Source organism: Prionailurus viverrinus, chromosome E2 (assembly GCF_022837055.1).
Source record: "Prionailurus viverrinus isolate Anna chromosome E2, UM_Priviv_1.0, whole genome shotgun sequence".
NCBI lineage: Eukaryota > Metazoa > Chordata > Mammalia > Carnivora > Felidae > Prionailurus > Prionailurus viverrinus.
The window spans coordinates 53,436,028-53,455,983 of NC_062575.1; the positions used below are offsets into that span (position 1 = coordinate 53,436,028).

A 19,956-nucleotide genomic window follows, 5' to 3' on the forward strand; every position below is an offset into this window, starting at 1 on the left:
TAGAGATGACTTAAATAAAATATAAATAAAATAGCTTTAAAAAAAAAAAAAGAATATACAACACCAAGAGTGAACCCAAAGGTAAACTGTGTAATCACTTTGGTGATTACCCTGTATTCAATGTAGGTTCGTCTCTAGTTTAAAAAAAAAAAAAGTGCGGGGCACATGGGTGGCTCAGTGAGTTAAGCAGCTGACTGTTGATCACAGCTCAGGTCTTGATCTCATGGTGGTGAGTTGGAACCCCGCATTGGGCTTCACGCCCAGCGTTAACAATAAATTAATTAAAATAATTAATAATTAATTAAAAATAAATTACTTAAAATTTAAGTGAAAAAAAGTAGCATTCTGGTGCTTAATGTTGATACGGGAGGAAACTGTGCATGTTTGGGGACAGGGGGCATATGGGAAATTTCTGTACCTCAGTTTTGTTGTAAACCTAATACTGCTTTAATAATAATAATAGTCTTTTTAAAATATATTTTAAAAAAAATTTAAGGCTTATTTAATGTTGAGAGAGAGCGAGAGAGAGAGAGAGAGACAGAGAGAGAGACACGGAGTGCAAGCAGGGGAGGGGCAGAGAGAGGGAGACACAGAATCGGAAGCAGGCTCCAGGCTCAGAGCTGTCAGCGCAGAGCCCGAGGCGGGGCTCGAACTCAGGAATGGGGAGATCATGACCTGAGTCAAAGTCGACCGCTTAGCTTAACCACCTGAGCCACCCGGGCGCCCAGAAGTGTTGTTGTTTTTGTTTTTTTTTTTTTTAAAGTAATCTCTACACCCAATGTGGGACTTGAACTCACAACCCCAAGATCGAGTCGCGTGCTCCACGGACTGAGCCAACCGGGCGCCCCATGAAGTCTTTTTTCCAACACAAGTTTAGGGGCACCCATCTGTCTCAGTCAGTGGAGCATTGGACTCTTGATCTCAGGGTTGTGAGTTCGAGACTCACCTTGGGTGGGCGATTACTTTTTAAAAGACGAGTTTAGGTACAGAGTAATAATAGGCAACGTAAGCTTTAGGGTAGAATTGCATTCCTAGAGAGGAGACATTTCATAAAAGGTTAATTGACTTGACTTTCAGCGGTTCCCTGCCCTTTCCTAGAGAGCCGGGGAACTGGCTGGGCGGGCCTCCGTCTTTGGGGGAGGGGAGGAGGGGAGGAGGGGTGGAGCAGGGGTGGAGGTGGGGCGGGGAGGGGGCGGGAACGGGGCGGGGTTGGGGGGGCGGAATGTTAATCAGGCCTGGCTGGGGACCTTCCAAAAGAAATCCCCAGTCCGGGTTGAAGTTATTCCGCGGCGCTCTTCGCCGGCACCTGCAGGTCAGGTGACCCTCCAGTTTAAACAGATGTAGGTGATTTGTTGTTGTTGTTGTTGTTGTTGTTGTTTTTAACAGGGTCGCGGGGAGCGGGGGCCGCGTCCTCGCCGGCTGGATTCAGGCAGCTGTTCTCTTTCCCTGGAATTGGGGATCGGAGGACGTTCTTGTTCCTCGCGGGAGGGTCGCCGGTTCAATCCCAGTAACGGTCAGCACAGTATTTTGTTACATCTGTTGGCGCAGACCTCGCAGGTCACCGGCTGGTCAACGCTCGCGGGGTGAGGAAGGCAGCGGAAGGAAAAGAAGGGGGAGGCCTGAGAGGGAAACTGAGGACCCCTCCTCCCGACCGTGTCCTCTTCCAGGGCAGAAAAAAGTCTTCCTTTCCTTGGGAAGCGCCTCTCTTTCTGGACGCCTCTAAGGAGCAGAAGTGGCTGGGGAGACCCTGGGTGCGGGGGGTGGGGGGTGGGGTCCCAGGGTGGGGCTGGGGGGGCAAGTCCCGGGATCCCCTTCCTGCTGGCTCCTCCTTCCCCTGCTCCCACCCTTTAAACCGTCCATTTTGAGGAGCCGGGGTCCGGAAGCAGATACAAAAGGCCCGCGCAGGATGAATCTCTGTCGTCGATCCCTGTTGGGGGGGTGGGGGGAGTGGTGAGGGCGTGGTTTTTTATTTTATTTGCTTATTTAATTGTTCTTTTTGCAATCCCACCCCTCTCGTCTGCAGCCCTGCAACCCTCTATCCGGTGCAGGGAATGAGCTCTTGGGCTGCGCCACCCACAGACGCGTCCAGAAGCCGGTGCAGCAGGCATGGTGAGTGTGCCGGCTTGTCGCACGATCCACACCGCGGGCGGGACCGGGTCGGATTCCGGGGAGTCGGGGGCAGCTGTCTGCGGAAGCCTGATTGCCTCCGCCCTGGAGGAGAGGAGAAGCGGAGAGTGGCCCACGTGCTGAGCCCTAAAAGCCGCCGGGGGAAGGGGCGGTCCCTCCACGCTGTGGTCCCTGGAGTGGGCAGGGAGATACCTGCGTGCAGCGTGGGGGGGGGGGGGAGGGCAGGAGCGGGGGAGGGGGGCTGTTCAGACCCATTAAGTGTTGGAGTCCCCCAGCGATTAGGAAAATTCCGGGCACGTTCACATGGAGAGGGTGGCCATCGGGTTCTCCTCTCCTAGAGAAAGGATTTCGGGGTCTGGGTTTGGTCCAGTGAGCACTTTCTTTCTTGGGGCGGGGGGGGACTGAGACCTCCGTAGAGAGCGTTTCTAAAAGAACCCGTTGAAAGGAGTTCAAGTGAAGTTGTCAGCATGGAACCCCATGGTCTGAACAAATTGCCTGTCCTTAGTCTCCTCCAGGAAGGTCTGGTTCACGGGAAGCTCGGCGCACAGGGAGGGGGGATGCGCTCTAGCTGCCAGACGCGGGGGTTTTCTTTCCCACCTGCTTCCCCGAGACGACCCCAAATTACACATTCTCTTTGTTCGTTTGTTTTCTCCCACTGTCCCAAACATTATAATGTGTCTGAGATCGCCAGGGACTCACCTGGAGCCCCCGTTGTAATGGTTTGTTGCAAGGAGAGAGATCGATCGCACCTGAGAGGAACCTGCGGAAGGAAGGGTTGGCGTTATTATAGGATCCCAAGGTGGGGGGGGGGGCGGGGGGGGGAGGTGGTAGTAATTCAGGGTAGGTGTATGTAAATGGACCCGGGCTTAGATAGGCTCAAACTGAGCCCAGTGTAAAGGAGTTATCTGGTCTGGACGTTCCCTTGGAAACTACAAGGTCAAGATAGATGTGGAATGTTGTGTCCCAAACCCCTTATCAGGAGTCCTGCCCCAGGTTGCAGATCGGAGGCGGAGGCGAGGCCGCTTCTCTGTCCCAGTGACTCAAGATCCCCCAGGCAAGAGTGGAATGTTCTCTTCTTACCGATATGATAGGATGTCAAATGGGCTACGAGTTTTAGGGGATAACGTTTATCAGTGAGTTAGAAAACAGTTGAGTAAGGGTGGGGGGGGGGGAGGGACAAAAGTCCTTTGTCTTTGCTGCTGGTTTCATTCTTGTCTGATTGCAACTCCGGGGACGGGACGAATGGCTGGGAGGCGGTTCATTCACAATGGCAGGGTTGCCTAAAAATCTCCTGTTTGCCCCAAGCACCTAATGACTTTATATTATTTGAGGGTCACAGTTCTGTTTTGTGAAAACCTGGGTTCGCGTAAACCCCAGAGTAGTGAATACAAGGGGAACCCACCTAAACCGGTGACATTTTTGAGACCAACGTAGTATGGTTGCCTCTTTCTTAAACGGAATCCGTATATTTAAGATGTGGGAATTCTGTTCGTGAGTTTGAGCCCCGCATCAGGCCCGTGCTGACAGCTCAGAGCCTGGAGCCTGCTTCGGATTCTGTGTCTGTCTCTCTCTCTCTCGCTCTCAAAAATAAATAAACATCTAAAAAAAATTAGAAAGTTCTTTTGTACTAAGCTTTTCTTCCCCCTCTCTCGCTATTTAAAGATTTTATTTTTAAGCAACCTCTGCACCCAACACGGGGCTCGAACTCGCAACCCTGGGATCAAGAGGCACGCGCTTTGCAAACAGCCAGCCGTGAGCCCCTGTACTAGTAAGCTTTTTAAAACCAAGAATGAGGGGTACCTGCCTGGTTCAGTCAGCAGAGTGTGGGACTCTTGATCTCAGGATTGTGGGTTCGAACCCCACGTTGGGGACAGAGATTACTTAAAATCTTTTCAAAAGTAAATAAAAATAAAATAAAAGCCAGGATGAATTGGCTGTAAGATTACATGGCAGAATAAATAAAATTAAGCTTTAATATATGAATTAAGTTTATGAAAAATTTCATAAAGACAAGAGTATATAAAACTTAACAAGTAGAATTATTCTATTTTTTATTAGTTTTATTTTATTTTACTTTATTTTAATTATTTTATTTTAGTTGTAGCCTCCATGCCCAACAGGGGACTTGAGCTCGGGACTCAGATTAAGAGTTGCACGCTCTACCGACTGAGCCAGCCAGATACCCCACAAATAGATTAAAAAAAATTTTTTTTTTCAAGTTTTATTTATTTTTGAGAGAGAGAGCATGAGTTGGGGAGAGGCAGAGAGAGAGGGAGACACAGAATCTGAAGCAGGCTCCAGGCTCTAAGCTGTCAGCACAGAGTCCGACGCGGGGCTCGAACTCACAGACTGCGAGATCATGACCTGAGCCGAAGTCGGACACTTAACCGAGCCACCCAGGCTCCCCAGAATTTTAAAAATAATGTAATAAATAGGTAGGTCCTCAGGTTAAGGAATCAGACACTGCTGTTGGTTAGAGGCCCTCGGCCCATCCCTGCCTGACCCCATTGCCCTGCTTCCTTCTGGGGTTAATCACCATCTTGAAATTCTTTTTAAGTTTATTTATTTTGAGAGAGAGCATGCCCTCGAGTGGGGGTGGGGCAGAAAGAGAGAGAGAGAATCCCAAGCAGACTCCGTGCTCTCAGCTGAGAGCCTGACTCGGGGCTCAAACCCACGAACCCTGAGACCGTGACCTGAGCCAAAACCAAGAGTTGAACGCTCAACCGACTGGGCCACCCAGGCGCCCCGCCATCTTGAATGTTCTGTCGATCATTCTTTGGGTCTTCCTTTTTTTCCCCGTTAAGTGTATATCTGAAGCATTTTCAGACCTGCGGTGAATGTATAGTAATAATAAAACAAATACCCATGGAAACGTAAAGATTTGCAGATTTGCTAATATTTTGCTTTATTTGCTGTCTGTATATGAACACATGGTCGCATAAAGTCAGGTACGCAGGTTGCCCTGTTGGCTGTCTGTATGCGCGTGCGTGTTCACAGATCCTCGTGCACACTTTTTTTTTGTTTGTTTTTTGCTGAACCACCTGAGAGAGACTTTGAGATATCCCGACATCTCACCCCTTGCACCTCAACACGTCTCCCCCGAAAACAGTGCAGTTCCCAGGTTTCTGCAGGGTGTCACTGAGTCCGCCCCTCTGTTGCTTAGGGATGCGGAACGGTCCCCACCTTGGCTGCTGCTCGGACAGGACTGCCGGGATCACTTTTGTCCAGGTGTCCTTCCTGCTTCTCACGCGGAAGAGTGTCCCCTGCCACTCGGCTGGTAAAGTGCAGGCTGCAGTCCACAAAATGGGCAACAAACGGGACCTTGTTAGAAATCCCACGCCCTTGGGGCGCCTGGGTGGCGCAGTCGGTTAAGCGTCCGACTTCAGCCAGGTCACGATCTCGCGGTCCGGGAGTTCGAGCCCCGCGTCGGGCTCTGGGCTGATGGCTCAGAGCCTGGAGCCTGTTTCCGATTCTGTGTCTCCCTCTCTCTCTCTGCCCCTCCCCCGTTCATGCTCTGTCTCTCTCTGTCCCAGAAATAAATAAAAACGTTGAAAAAAAAAAAACATTAAAAAAAAAAAAGAAATCCCACGCCCAGGCTCCTCCCCAGGCCTGGGGAACCCGATTCAGTTTCGAAAGCCAGTTCCACAATATAAATCTTGGAGTGGAATTATAGGTAGTAGATTTGGGACTGTCAGATTTTCTTTTTCTTTTTTATTATTTTTTTTTAATGTTTATTTATTTTTGAGACAGAGAGAGACAGAGCATGAACGGGGGAGGGGCAGAGAGAGAGGGAGACACAGAATCTGAAACAGGCTCCAGGCTCTGAGCTGTCAGCACAGAGCCCAGCGGGGGGCTCGAACCCACGGACCTTGAGATCATGACCTGAGCCGAAGTCGGACGCTTAACCGACTGAGCCACCCAGGCGCCCCCCTTTTTTTTTTTTTTTTTAATTAAAAATGTTTAATATTTACTTTAGAGAGTTGGGTGGGGAAGGGAGGGGCACAGAGGATCCGAAGCAGGCTCCGCCCACGTGACAGCACAGAGCCGGAAGCGGGGCTCGACCCCAGGAACCAGGAGATTGTGACCTGAGCCAAAGTTGGACGCTTCACCGACTGAGCCCCCCGGGTGCCCCAGGGCCATCAGGTTTTCTGTGTTAAAGAAATGTTTTTCACAATATAAGTGTAGCAGTTTGCATCCACACAACAGGTTTTTTGGTTTTGTTTTGTTGTCAGTAGGCTCCATGCCCAACATGGGCCTCCAACCCGTGACCTCAAGATCCGGAGTCGCATGCTCTACTGACTGAGCCAGCCAGGTGCCCCACACAACATATAAAAATTACATATAAAAATTACAGTACACAGTGCGTATCACGTCGGGATCGGCGCCGACAGCGTGGAACCTGCTTGGGATTCTCTCCCTTTCTCTCTGCCCCCCCCCCCCCAGCCCAAATAAACAAACATTAAAAAATATATACTAAGAAAAAAAAGAAAGAAAAAGAAGAAAAATCGCACCCTCTCCCAACTGAGCCAGCCAGGCGCCCCGGGAGCGGGATTCCTTTTAGGCAGGGCGCAAACACCAGGCATAGGTGCCATTCGTTCCTCGTACAGGCTCATGGTGTGACGGGCACTCACTCCCCTCCCTTTTGTTGACCACCCAGGAGCAGTTGGTGCCTGGGAAGGTCCCAGCCACGTGACTGCTCCCTGGTGCAGTTGAAGCCAAAATCCAGAGTTGGATGCTTAACTGGCTGTGCCCCCCCAGGCGCCCCCTGAGGGTTTTTGTTTTATTTTATTCTTATTTATTTAATTTTTTTTTTTAAGAGAGATCACAAGCGGGGGAGGGGAGCAGAGGGAGCGAGAGAGGAGACAGAACCCCCAAGCAGGCTCTGTCAGCCCAGAGCCCGACGCGGGGCTCAAACTCACGAACCAAGAGATCATGAGCTGAGCCGCAATCGAGAGTCTAATGCCTTCCCCGACTGAGCCACACAAGTGCCCCGAGAAGTGCTGTTTTATGGCCCCTTTGTTTTCCCCTTTTTGGGTATCATGATGAGCTCGCATGTTAGTAACGAGTCCGTTTCAATCAGTTGCACAGTTACGGTTCAGAATCTCCCAAACTGGGCCATTGGCAGACCCTTAACAGTCAACGTCTGTATTTCTTTTTTCTTTCTTTCTTTCTTTCTTTCTTTCTTTCTTTCTTTCTTTCTTCCTTCCTTCCTTCCTTTCTTCCTTTCTTTCTTTTCAGCCTCTGTATTTCTTAACAGAGTCTAAGGTGGCTTCTCCACCTTCTGACAGCACAGGGTCCCTCAGACTCACCCTGTGGATTTTCTCTTCCTAAATCAGCCCATTTCTCAGGGCTTCCTGCTTATTTCTTCTGGGCGCTTTCTCTCCAGAGATTTGCCAGGGAAGTGCATGCGTGCGTGCGTGCGTGTGTGTGTGTGTGTGTGTGTGTGTGGTTCCTGCTGATACTTTATCCTAAAGTCGGCCACTTTTGAACTCTAAAAAAAAATGTTTTTAAGTTTATTTATTTTAAGTAATCTTTTCGCCAAACGTGGGGCTCGAACTCACAACCTCCAGATCAAGAGTCACACGCTCTTCTGACTTTGAGCAAACCAGGCGCCCTGACTTTTTAATGTTTTTATTTATTTTTGAGAGAGAGAGAGGGAGACACAGAATCCGAAGCAGGCTCCGGGGCTCCGAGCTGTCAGCACAGAGCCCGACGCGGGACTTGAACTCGTGAACCGCGAGATCATGACCTGAGCCGAAGTCAGACGCCCAACCGACTGAGCCACCCAGGCGCGCCCCCTGACTTCTTAAAATTTTAGATTTGAAATCTTTCTTCTTGGGCTAAAAACCTTGCTTCCTTATGAACACGGTCCCTTTGACTGATCCTGCAGTGCATATAAAATATCTATAAGAGGGCGCCTGAGTGGCTCAGTCGGTAAGCGTCCGACTTTGGCTCAGGCCATGATCTCACAGTTCGTGGGTTCGAGCCCCGCGTCGGGCTCTGTGCTGACAGCTCAGAGCCTGGAGCCTGTTTCGGATTCTGTGTCTCCCTCTCTTTGACCCTCCCTCATTCATGCTTTGTCTCTCTCTGTCTCAAAAATAAATAAACGTTAAAAAATATTTTAAAGCAAAAAACAGGGTTTGGAGGCACCTGGGTGGCTCAGTCGGCTGTGTCCAACTCTCGGCTTCAGCTCAAGTCGTGATCCCAGGGTCATGGGATCGAGCCCCACATCGGGCTCCGGGCTGAGTGTGGCGCCTGCCTGGGATTCTCTCTCTCTCTCCCTATGCCCCTCCCTCCCCCCCTCACACTCTCTCTCTCTCTTTCCCTTAAATTGTGTGTGTGTGTGTGTGTGTGTGTGTGTATACAGACCACAGGATATCACTTTACATCCATGGATAAGAGATCTCACTCATTTTTTTTTTAAGTGTTTGTTTATTTTTGAGAGAGACAGAGAGACACAGCCCGAGTGGGAGAGGGGCAGAGAGAGAGGGACACCCAGAAGCCAAAGCCGAACTCTCAGCACAGAGCCTGATGTGGGGCTCGAACTCACGAACCCTGAGATCATGAACTGAGCCCAAATGAAGTCGGATGCTTAGCTGACTGAGCCACCCAGGCGCCCCGGGAGGTGGGCTAGCTTAATATACGACTGGCAAACGCCTTTCCTTGGCCCGCCTTCGTTGCAGACAACCCACCCCAGTCTCCACTTCTGAAGAATATCGTGTGACATTCTTCCCCTCCGTGTGTCTGTGTCCAGATTTCCTCTTCTTGTGAGACCTCGGTCGATTGGAATAGGGCCCACCTACTCCAGCGTGACCTCCTGGTACCCCTTGCGAATCCGCAAATGCCTCATTTCCAAATCGGGGTCACATTCATAGGTACTGGGGGGCAGGGGGGGCAGGACTTCGGCCTGTCCTTGGGAAGGGTCGCGACTCCGCCGGTAACAGCGCCCCAAACGGGCGTGTCGTTTTAGGACGCCGTGACCTTCACAGACGTGGCCGTGAATTTCACCAAGGAGGAATGGGCCCTGCTGGACCCCGCGCAGAGAAGTCTGTACAGAGACGTGATGCTGGAGAACTGCAGGAACCTGGCCTCCGTGGGTGAGGATGCTACCCTCCCTCGCTTACCCGTGGCCGGGCCCAACGCGAGTCTGGCCCTTCCTGAGTTCCCCGAGGGGTGCTGCGAAACGGGGCCAGGACCGTTAAGCAGCGGCGCTGCGGCCCCTGGCCCCCCGGGGGTGGACGCAGGGTTTGACCCCATGAGAGGGGAACTCTGTCCGTTGCGGTTCATTTGTATTCGCTTCACGATTAACAGCCCTCGGGGGATCTTCAGGTGGGTGAACACGGAGCGCAGAGGGTGTTAGCGCATGCGTGAGGGAAGCGGAGGGACCGCTTAGGTGCGGCAGAGTCATACTTGCTTGGCTTCAGAACCCCTGCTTCAGGGAGTTTCTGTTTCTGGCACCGCTGTCTCCCGCCCCCCCCCCCCCCGCCCCCCACCGTGACACAAGGCACCCCCTAGTCTGGTCTCCCATTTGGACGAGCAAGGAGCAGGTCTGGGAATGGTGCAGGGGGGGGGGGGGGGGGTAAGTTTACCCCTGCACCTGCTCGCCAGGCGGATAGGAATCCTCACAAGGAAGGATTTTACAAGGTGGAATTTATTTTTCTTTTGCTTATTGGTGAGAGAGACCCAGTGCGAGCGGGGGAGGGGCAGAGAGAGAGGGAGACACGGAATCCGAAGCAGGCTCCGGGCTCCGAGCTGCCATCACCCCAGAAGGAGACCTTCTGGGCCACGAAGCGGTCACTCCCTTACTCTCGCCTCCAGCCCTGGGCGACCACTAAGCTGCTTTCTGCCTCTATAGATTGACCTACGCTAGATATTTCATATACGCGGAATGAGACAAAACGTGGTCGGCCGTGTCTGCCTTCCTTCACTTGACACAGTGCTTTCGAGGTTCAGCCCTCTTGCCATCAGCTATCCGCGCATCACCCCTTTTTATGGCTGAATCCTATTCCGCTGTGTGGCCAGACTATATTTTGTTTCTTCGGCTCAGGTCACGATCTCATGGTTCATGGGTTTGAGCCCCGCAGCGGGCTCTGTGGGGCTTGGGATATTCTCTCTCTCTCTCTCTCTCTCTCTCTCTCTCTCTCTCTCTCTCTCCCCCACCTCTGCCCTTCCCCCGTTCTCTCTCTCTCTCTCAAACAAAAGTTTAAAAATTAAGAATGATAAAAAGAAAGACTCCATTTCATCTGGGAGGCAAGCAAAGACTCTAAGACGCATCAGAATCGTCCAGGCTTTTATTCTTTCTTTTTGTCCCAAAGACCTGTGCCCCTTTAAAGTCACACCCGGACTCTGACTTAGTCCGTCCGGGCTGACACCATACCATGTTCCAGGTGGCTTTTTCACACATTTGTCTCTTCACTGGGAAGTCCAAGGTCAAGGTGCCAGTAGATTTGGTTCCCAGCCAGGCCTCTCTTCCTGGTTTGCAGACGGCCGCCTTCCTGATGTGTCCTCACGTGCTAGAGAGACAGCGAGCTCCGTTCTGCTTTTGTAAGGACACCAGTCCCATCGTGGGGGCCCCACCGTCACATTCTCATCTAGACCTGATTATCTCCCAGAGGCCCCACCTGCAAATCCCATCATCACATGGGGGATGAGGGCTTCAACGTAATGGATTTCTGGGCGACACAAAAACAGTCTATGGCAGACTCTTTGTCCGGTTCTCTTCCATGAGGCTACACCTTCCTGACGACTCCTTTCCTCGATCCCTGAACAAGCGTTTCGTAGCAGGTCCCGTCCACACAGCACCCGTCCTCACTGCCGTTGAGCTCCCGGCACGGCCCAAATCCCTGATGTCTTTCCGCTCTCTTGCTCACTCTTCCTTCCCTCTCGTGCAGAGTGACCGTTTGACAAGAAACCCACCTGGGCACTTCCCTGTCTTATCCTCCCCAACCCATCCCCAACCCACCTTAGCTCTCAACAAAGAACTCGACTTTTGTGCACTTTATTTCAGACTCGCTGAATCAACGTAAGACCCAAAACTCAACCCCCCGGCAGGACATTCTCGCCGAGAAGACCCCTCGAGGAGCGAACAGGGTGTGTGCCGTGAGCCGCAGTTCCCGGCCCTCCCCGCGGGGACAAGACTGGAAATGCCACGAGACGGGGGAGCCGCCCAAGCAAAGGGACCGAAAGTGGCAGCAAGCTGCGGGCGTTCACAAGAAGGGCGAGTCTCCGGTCAGCATCTGTGAATATCGCGAAACGAAGGACGATCCTAAACCAGGCTCCAAGCTTGTGCCTTCCCGGAGAGATGCCGCAAGAAACCGTATGCCAAACTGGGGCTCAGATATCCTGAAACAAAATCCTGTCCTAACCAGTAATCAAAAGATCTATAAAAACTACGGATATGATAGACTCTTATGGCAAAGCATTGTCTTGATCCCGTTTGTGAGGAGTCAGACGGGGCCAGAGTCAAACGTGTGGCCTCACAATTACAACAATGTGCTTCACAGCCATAATAACATTGGCATGGGGACGGACATTCATGAATGGGATCCATTTGGAAAAGCCTTTGGTGAAGACGCTTGCCTCAACGTATGCAGGACTCACGTTACAGAGAAAACCTACGCGTCCGATCCGTGTGGAATCACCTTCCAAGACAGCTCGACCCATGAGGCACGGAGGCAATCCTGTACGGCAGAGGCAAATCATGAGAATAAGCAAGATGAGAAATCCTTTGCCCACCCTGCAAATTCTGACTCACGCAAGGAGACTAAGCCCGGAGGGGAGAAATACAAATGTCAAGAATGTAGGAAATCTTACCTGTATCAGTCGTCCCTCGTGAGACACATGGAAATTCACACCGGAGAGAAACCCTACGAATGCCAGACATGTGGGAAAGCCTTTAAATATTCCTTACACCTTAACAAACACTTACAAAAGCACATTATCAAGAAGCCCTATAAATGTGGGCGATGTGGGGAGACCTTCAATGAGTTCTCCAAGCTTACGGAACATAGAAGGGTTCATATCGTAGAAAAACCCTATAAATGTGAAGAATGTGGGAAAGCCTTCATCAGTTCTCACAGATTGAAAAACCACCTAAAAACTCACAGTTGATGGGCACCTGGCTAGCCCATTCGGAAGAGCGCGATCTCAAAGTCACGCTTTCAAGCTCCACGTGGGCTGTGGAGATTGCCTAAATAAATAAACTTGGGGAAAAAAAATACAAAACGAAACTCACAGTTGAGAGGGGTCCTGTGAATGAAAGGAATGTGGGAGCAGTTTCATTAGTTTTCTCGAAATAACGAGCACATGAGGACGTTTTGGGAGGGAGCTCGAGTCTTCCCTCAACGACAGAAATGTGAGAACCCAACACCTTGACATATTCACACCCTATGTAGGTAAGGTCTCTGGAAAGTTCGTCATCTTTTTTCATCTTTGCTAGACGTTTCCCCTTGCACTGGAGACACGCCCTATGAATCCCAGGAATCTGGAAAAACCTTCAAGGTTGTCTCAATGTAATCCTTGCACGAATTCACACTTTGGAGATTCGTCGTGGGAGTAAGGAACATGAGAAACGCCTCTTTAAGCATTCGCCCCTGAAGTTACCCAAGAGACTACATCCTGGAGATGATTCTAAGATTGTAATAGATCCAGGAAAGTCTCCCCGCTTCCAAGGCACAGATGAATACATAGTAGGAGAGAAACACAGTAAATGTAAGGATTGCTGCCACTGCCTTGCCTCATCCTTCATCTGGGACCAAAATTCATTGCTTTCCAGTTTTGGTTCTCTAATAAAATCCTCCGAGATTATGAATATACTCTCTGTGTGCCTTTTCAGCTCTGAATTTTCAATATGTAGTAGCTTTGTTAGTATTTACACACGGGTGTTCTCACCAACACGAGGCCCTGTTTGAGCCTCATTTATCTTTTGATTTTTTAAAAATACTTATTTCTGAGAGAGAGAGAGCGGGGGGGGGGGGGGGGGGGACAGAGAATCCCAAGCAGGCTCCAGGCTCCGAGCTGTCAGCACAGAGCCCGACGCGGGGCTCGAACTCATGGACCTCAAGACCATGACCTGAGCCAAAGCCGGACACTTAACCAACTGAGCCACCCAGGCGTCCCTGAGCCTCCTTTAATTCAAGTTGGGGTTTGGTGTGCTCTGGGATAACATTTTTTTTTGTCAGTTGGTTGTTACTGGTCATGATTTGACTGCATTATGGTCCGAGTATGTGGTCTTTATGATGCTGCTATGGGACACGTGTTCTGATGTTCATTTCAGTCCCATGGGGCTGACTTCCATCAACTGCCTGGCCACGTGCATTCTTCTCATCCTCTTTAGTAAGTATAAGGGTCCATAGACTTGTTTTTGCAGAGTTAGCCCTGTTGAAGGTTTGTAAATGCATTTTCTACATTTTCTCATAACAGATAGTGGGTAGATCTTGCAACCCTGACAGAATTCACTGGCTTGGATTCCTAGAAAGCTGTACGAAAGACGAGAGTGTCATTTTGTCTTAACTAAGTTCCCGTTGCTCTCTTTCCTAGCTGCTCTCTGGAGACTGGGTGAAATTCCCTGAATTAGCACAAGCAACTTTAGGATCGTTGAAATGAAGGTCATGGTCCCAATAATACAACCTTCAAAACACAAGAGTCCTCACTCCCCTGGACATGTTTTTGGGTGTCTGTGGCTGCAACAGACTGTGTGGCTAGACTAAGCAGATGAAGCAAGCCCCTGATTTGATTAAGAAGCATTTTAAGGGAGATTTTTTTAAACACGGAATTTCTTTGGTGTTGGGTGGGATCAGGGTTCAGTACCTGTCTGAATGGTCAAGATTCTTGAGTGTTTCACATTCTCTTACTAACAAAATTTTTGATTCTTGATCTGTTACTGAGTAAGCTTGTAATATAATACCCCATTAGAGAAGTGTATTCTCAAAGTCTTTTAAAGTTTTTTAAAATGTTCATTTAATTTTGGGGAGAGAGAGTGAGACAGTGAGCATGAGTGTGGGGGGGGGGCACAGAGAAAGGGAGACACAGAATCCAAAGCAGACTCCAGGCTCCTAGCTGTCAGCACAGAGCCCGACGCAGGGCTCAAACTCATGGACCTCGAGATCATGACCTGAGCCAAAGCCGGACACTTAACCAGCTGAGCCTCCCAGGTCCCCTGATGGAAGTCTTACAGCTTTGTCAATTCTTGCTTAATGTGTTTGTAGACAATGTTATTAGATGCATAGGAGTTTGGGCATTTTCTTTATTACAGGTGAGTTTTTTGCTTCCTGTATGTTTTAACCATCTTTTCTACTAACACTTTATTTTTGTTCATTCATATATTAAGGGAAAGCCCCTTACTATGTGGAAGACTTTACATATATCACTCCATTTATCACTCACCACCACTCCACAAATAAATGCTTATCTCCTTCTTATAACTGAGGAAACTGAAGCACAGAAGTTAAGGAAACTTGCTGATGTTAAACAGCTTCCTTTGAGTTTCAAAGCAGTGGGTGTTTTCATGGTCAAGTTCAGGCTTTCACACATGTCTTAGTTTCCTGTTGTTGTTACAACAAATTATCACAAATATAGGGACTTTAGACAACCCAAATCTCTCATGTTACATTGCTGGCAGTCAGAAGTCCAGAATGGGTCTCGCTGGGCGAAAGTCAACGTGTCCGCAGGGCTATATTTTCTGGAAGCTCTAGGGGAAAGTTTATGTTCTTGCCTTCTCCAGCTTTTAGAGGCCACCCACATTCCTTCGTTGGTGGCCCCTTCTCCATCTAAACCAGCAACAGGGGTTGAATTCTCACATCACATCCCTCTGACTCGTGATTCTAAGAGTCCTTCCTCTTTCATTTATAGGGACACCTACGACTACATTGGGCCCATCCAGATAGCCCAGAATCATCTCCCATCTCAGATCAACTTATTAGCAACTCTTAATTCCACCTGTGACCTTAATTCCCTTTTGCTATACAGGATAACATACGCACAGGCTCTGGATATTAGCACATACACATCTTTGGGGGCCACAGTAACTTATGAAATTATCAAGCTTATTAACTGACTGAAAGAAAACCTTCAAACCTTAAAGTTATTCTGGCCTTTGAGACCGTGTTGTTCATCACAGATATTTTCCTGAGCATCTCCTTGAGGCCAAGGACTGTGGAAGACTCTGGGTCTCTATCGGGTCAGCAAATTTTTTCCATGGAGAGCCAAAGAGGAAACATCTTAGGCTCTGTGGGCCAGGTTGTCCCTGTCTCCACTGCCCAGCTCTTCCATTGTCGCATAAAGCAGCCGTAGACCGTACACAACAAATGGATGCGGCTGTGTCATTTCTGGACACTAAAACTTCGAATTTCACATACTTTTCCCATATCACAAAACAGTCTTTTGATCATTTTTTGTTTCCAATTTAAGTTTTGTTTTTATTGAAGTAATCTCTCCACCCAGCATGGGGCTTGAACTCACAATCCCACAATCAAGAGTCACATGCTCTACCGCCAGCCAGGTGCCCCCCAAAACGTAAAAGCATTCTTGGCTCACGGGCCTGATGTGGGCAACAGGCTGTAATTTGCGGGCCACTGGTCTAAAGGAAAGAACAAAACAAGCTTTTATCTCATGCTTTCTTGTGGATAAGACATATATAGAGGCGTGGCTCTCTATCCTGATGTTTTTATTTTTCTTCTCAATTTTTTTTAAAAATTGGAAAATAGGGCGACCCAAATTCTACAGAGATGGATAGATAGTTAAAAGTCAGTCGGGGCGCCTTGGTGGTTCAGTCGCTTTCGTGTCTGACTACAGCTCAGGTCACGATCTCATGGTTCACGGGTTCAAGCCCCACAGCAGGCTCTCTGCTGTCAGCACGGAGCCCGCTTTGGATCCTGTCTCCCGCTCTCTCTGCCCTTCCCCCACCGGCGCTCACTCTGTCTCTCAAAAATAAAACATTAAAAAAAAATTCTTTGAAATAAATGTCTTTAACCAATTTGTAAATAAATACGTACATACATACATAAACAGAAGTCAATAAAGAGATCCCCACATAGCATCCAGGCCCATCACAAATTTATTTTGAATTGTGTGTGTGTGTGTGTTTACTGCCCCTGCATAAATTCCCACATCTATTTTCTGGTTTTAGCAGTCAATATTGCTGCGTTGCACCAGACGCACGTGTCCAACCGAAAAGCATTTCAGACAGGAGATGAATTGGATGATTCCATTCGTGTGAAATTTCCAGAAGAAGCGAATCTGGAGAGACAAGACCGCCCCAGCGGGAGGTGGGGCAGGAAGCTGGCCGCAGGCTGGCAAGAGGGAAACCTGGGGGGGGGGGGGGGGGGAGACGGAGGCAATGAACCAAGACTGGGCTGTGGTGATGATTGTAGGACTCTGTAACTTTGTGAAAAGTCACTGCATGTTCACTGACAATGAGTGGCTTTTACGATCCGTAAATTACCCGTGACGGCAAGAAAGCGGGAAAGGAACATCAAAGACCTTCTTGGGTGCCCACAGCTGCGGGGTGCCCCAAAGCTCTGCGAAGTTCAGCTCCGGGTGTTTGGGGAGGGCCTGGGGGCGGGGACGGCCTGTGGATGAAAGCGCGCTTGGCCCTCCCCCCCCCCCCCAAGCCCCACCGCCTGCGTCTGTCGCCCACCGATTTGTCCTCGGATCACCAATGGGTGCATTCAGTCTCTCCCTGTCGGCCCCAGACCAGGCTGAGGGGGCTGGAGCCACTGTTACCCCCCAGGGAGCACCGTGCGGAGAGAAAGGATCCTGGCTGGGAGTCAATCCCTGAACTCAACTCCAAGGAGAGGCGAGGAAGCGTGTGGCTTTGGGGATTCCTCCTGCCGCCCCATCGCCTACGTCCTCGGTTCCTACAGGTGCAACATGAGACTTTGTAACCATTGGTTTCACAAAAATCCTAGGGCCTCTAAGTGCTTTGCGGACACGAACTCGTTTCATGCCCACGCCAACCCTGTGCGGTGGGTGCTATCTTCCCACTTTACAGCAGAGAAAACTGAGGCACAGAGAGGCTAAGCCAGCTGCCCAAGGTCACACAGCCAGCTGTCCGGCACCACACTTGCCTCTAAGCCCTAGGCGGGGAGGCGTCCCTGCAGTGGCGGGGTCGCCACTGTGGCTTCTTGTCTGTCCTCCCCACTGGGAGGCGAACTCTGGGAGCAGCGACCCCGTCTGGGGCACAGAGAGAGGCATCGGCTGAACACTGCAGAATAAGAAGGGAGGGGTGGGGCTCAGGATGGCCGCATCCCTTGCCGGCCTCCCAAGCCCTCCCACCGCGCTCTGCTCCGGGAGCTGTCTTCGTGGCGGGGCCTCCAGTCCCAGCGAACGGATCCTCTGGGCGACGCTGAACCAGAAGGAAACCTGGGCCTGGAAGGTCGGACCGAGCCGAGCCCGCTCGCGGCGGGACACGGGCGCCACCTGACGGCGGAGTCCCGCCAACGCAGCGCCGCCGAGAGACGGGGGTTCGCTCTGGCCGAGGCTCTCGGAACGTTCCCGGCGGTGGTCCGGAAAGCAGTGCGAAGCTGGGAACCGTCTATTGGCTTCCAGGCCTTTCTGACCGTGATGCACAGCAAGAAATCATCTCACATCACCGTACTTTCGGGAAATGCCACCCTGTACGGCATGATTTTTTTTATTCTCTATTCCTGTTTTGAAATGCCGGTCCGGTCCCCTTGAACTGATTTACTCTCTAATAAATCTCCGCTGGTAATCAGGATAGAGTTATCCATGGCCTCGATTATCCTCAGGTGTTTTCTTTTTCTTTCCAGCTGACAAAGGTTGCGATGGAGAAAGTGTTCGCGCCCGGACCGCTCCCCAGCGGTCGTCTCTCGCCACGTCCCCAGGGAGTCCCCTGCCAGCCCCGATTTCAGGATACACTGGGCTCAGAGAGGCTAAGACACTTGTCCAAGGCCACACAGGTTATATGCAGCATGGCTAGTGTCTGCCTCACTCCTGGAGGAGAGAAATCACCAAGTGCTCCAAATATCAGTGCTATGAAGTACAGTTTAGTTCAGTCCTTTCTCTGTTTTTGCCAAGAAGATTGTGCTGCGCCGGCCTGCTGGGGTTTTGATGCTTTTTAATATAGATTAATGACATTCCAGAGCTCGTGCTTAAAAATGAGAGTCGTCAGGGGGCGCCTGGGTGGCTCAGTCAGTTGAGCGTCTGACTGCAGCTCAGGTCATGATCTCGCGGTTCGTGGGTTCGAGCCCCACGTCGGGCTCTGGGCTGACAGCTCGGAGCCTGGAGCCTGCTTTGGCTTCTCTGTCTCCCTCTCTCTCCGCCGCTCCCCTGCTCATGCTGTCTCTCTCTCTCAGAAATAAATATTAAAAAATCAAAAAATAAACAGGCTCAAACAGGGCCTCGTGTTGGTCAGAACACCCGTGTGTAAATACTAACAAAGCTACTACATATTGAAAATTCAGAGCTGGAAAGGCACACAGAGAGCATATTCATCATCTCGGAGGATTTTATTAGAGAACCAAAACTGGAAAGCAATGAATTTTGGTCCCAGATGAAGGATGAGGCAAGGCAGTGGCAGCAATCCTTACATTTACTGTGTTTCTCTCCTACTATGTATTCATCTGTGCCTTGGAAGCGGGGAGACTTTCCTGGATCTATTACAATCTTAGAATCATCTCCAGGATGTAGTCTCTTGGGTAACTTAAGGGGCGAATGCTTAAAGAGGCGTTTCTCATGTTCCTTACTCCCAGGACGAGTCTCTCCCGTCTCTCTGCCCCTCCCCCGCTCGCGCAAACTCTTTCTCTCCCTCTCAAAACAAATAAAAACATTGCAATTTAAATTTTTATCAAGGTTTGTTGATTCGTGGGAATGCAAGCTGGTGCAGCCACTCTGGAAAACAGTATGGAGGTTCCTCAAAAAACTAAAAATAGAACCACCTTACGACCCAGTCATCGCACTATTAGGCATTTATCCAAGGGATACAGGGGTGCTGTTTCGAAGGGACACATTCACCCCAATGTTTATAGCAGCACTATCGACAACAGCCAAAGTATGGAAAGAGCCCAAATGTCCGTCGATGGATGAATGCGTAAAGAAGATGTGGTCTATATATGCAATGGAGTATTACTCGGCAATCAAAAAGAATGAAATCTTGCCATTTGCAATACGTGGATGGAACTGGAGGGTATTATGCTGAGTGAAATTAGTCAGAGAAAGACAAACATCACATGACTTCACTCATATGAGGACTCTGAGACAAAACAGATGAACATAAGGGAAGGGAAGCAAAAATAATATGAAAACAGGGAGGGGGACCAAACAGAAGAGACTCATAAGTAGGGAGAACAAACTGAGGGTTCCTGGAGGGGTTGTGGGAGGGGGGATGGGCTAAATGGGGAAGGGGCGCTAAGGAATCTCCTCCCGAAATCATTGTTGCACTCTATGCTAATTTGGATGTAAATTTAAAAAGTTTGTTGATTCAGAAAGGAAGTAATATTCTTCCTAGAGTTGCCTAGTAAACATACTCCCTTGCTATTCAAATGTGCATGCAGCTATTGGGATCCTTGTAATTCATGTACCTAAAATTCTGTACCTGGAACTAATCGCTTGTCCAGTGAAATAATTGGACAATCAAAGGTGGAGAAGCTAGCTGTGATCGCTAGTGGGGTTATGGTGACCTCTGACCTCCAGAAGGTCAACCAGGTCCGTCTTAAATGGACAGGGCTCGGCATCACTGGCTTGACCCTTAAAAAAAATATTTTTTTAAGATGGGGATATGTTAATGCAGGGGACACCTGGGTGGCTCAGTGGGTTGAGCGTCTGACTCTCGATTTCAGCTCAGGTCACGATCTCTCGGTTTGTGAGTTCACA

General features: G+C 49.9%; 1 protein-coding gene and 1 non-coding gene across 8 annotated transcripts; both read left to right on the plus strand.

Moving 5' to 3' along the window:
* The first annotated feature begins 1,252 nt into the window (after nt 1-1,252).
* Nucleotides 1,253-12,356, plus strand: ZNF114 (zinc finger protein 114). Of its 7 annotated transcripts, none has more exons than XM_047837173.1 (5): nt 1,253-1,340; nt 2,024-2,109; nt 5,291-5,404; nt 9,098-9,224; nt 11,135-12,356. In XM_047837173.1, the coding sequence occupies exons 2-5, from the start codon at nt 2,107-2,109 to the stop codon at nt 12,235-12,237; spliced, it is 1,347 nt and encodes a 448-aa protein (XP_047693129.1). In that variant the 5' UTR covers nt 1,253-1,340; nt 2,024-2,106; the 3' UTR covers nt 12,238-12,356. The 7 variants fall into 7 exon arrangements, with proteins under 7 accessions (XP_047693129.1, XP_047693131.1, XP_047693128.1 ...); XM_047837172.1 differs by lacking the exon at nt 1,253-1,340 and adding an exon at nt 1,392-1,583; XM_047837177.1 differs by lacking the exons at nt 1,253-1,340; nt 5,291-5,404 and adding exons at nt 1,401-1,583; nt 8,882-9,002 and having other exon boundaries at nt 9,072-9,224.
* Nucleotides 12,357-18,261: 5,905 nt separating this feature from the next.
* On the plus strand, nt 18,262-18,346 carry TRNAC-GCA (transfer RNA cysteine (anticodon GCA)). The gene has a single exon. It is a non-coding gene; the product is annotated as a tRNA-Cys (tRNA).
* The last annotated feature ends 1,610 nt before the right edge of the window (nt 18,347-19,956 follow it).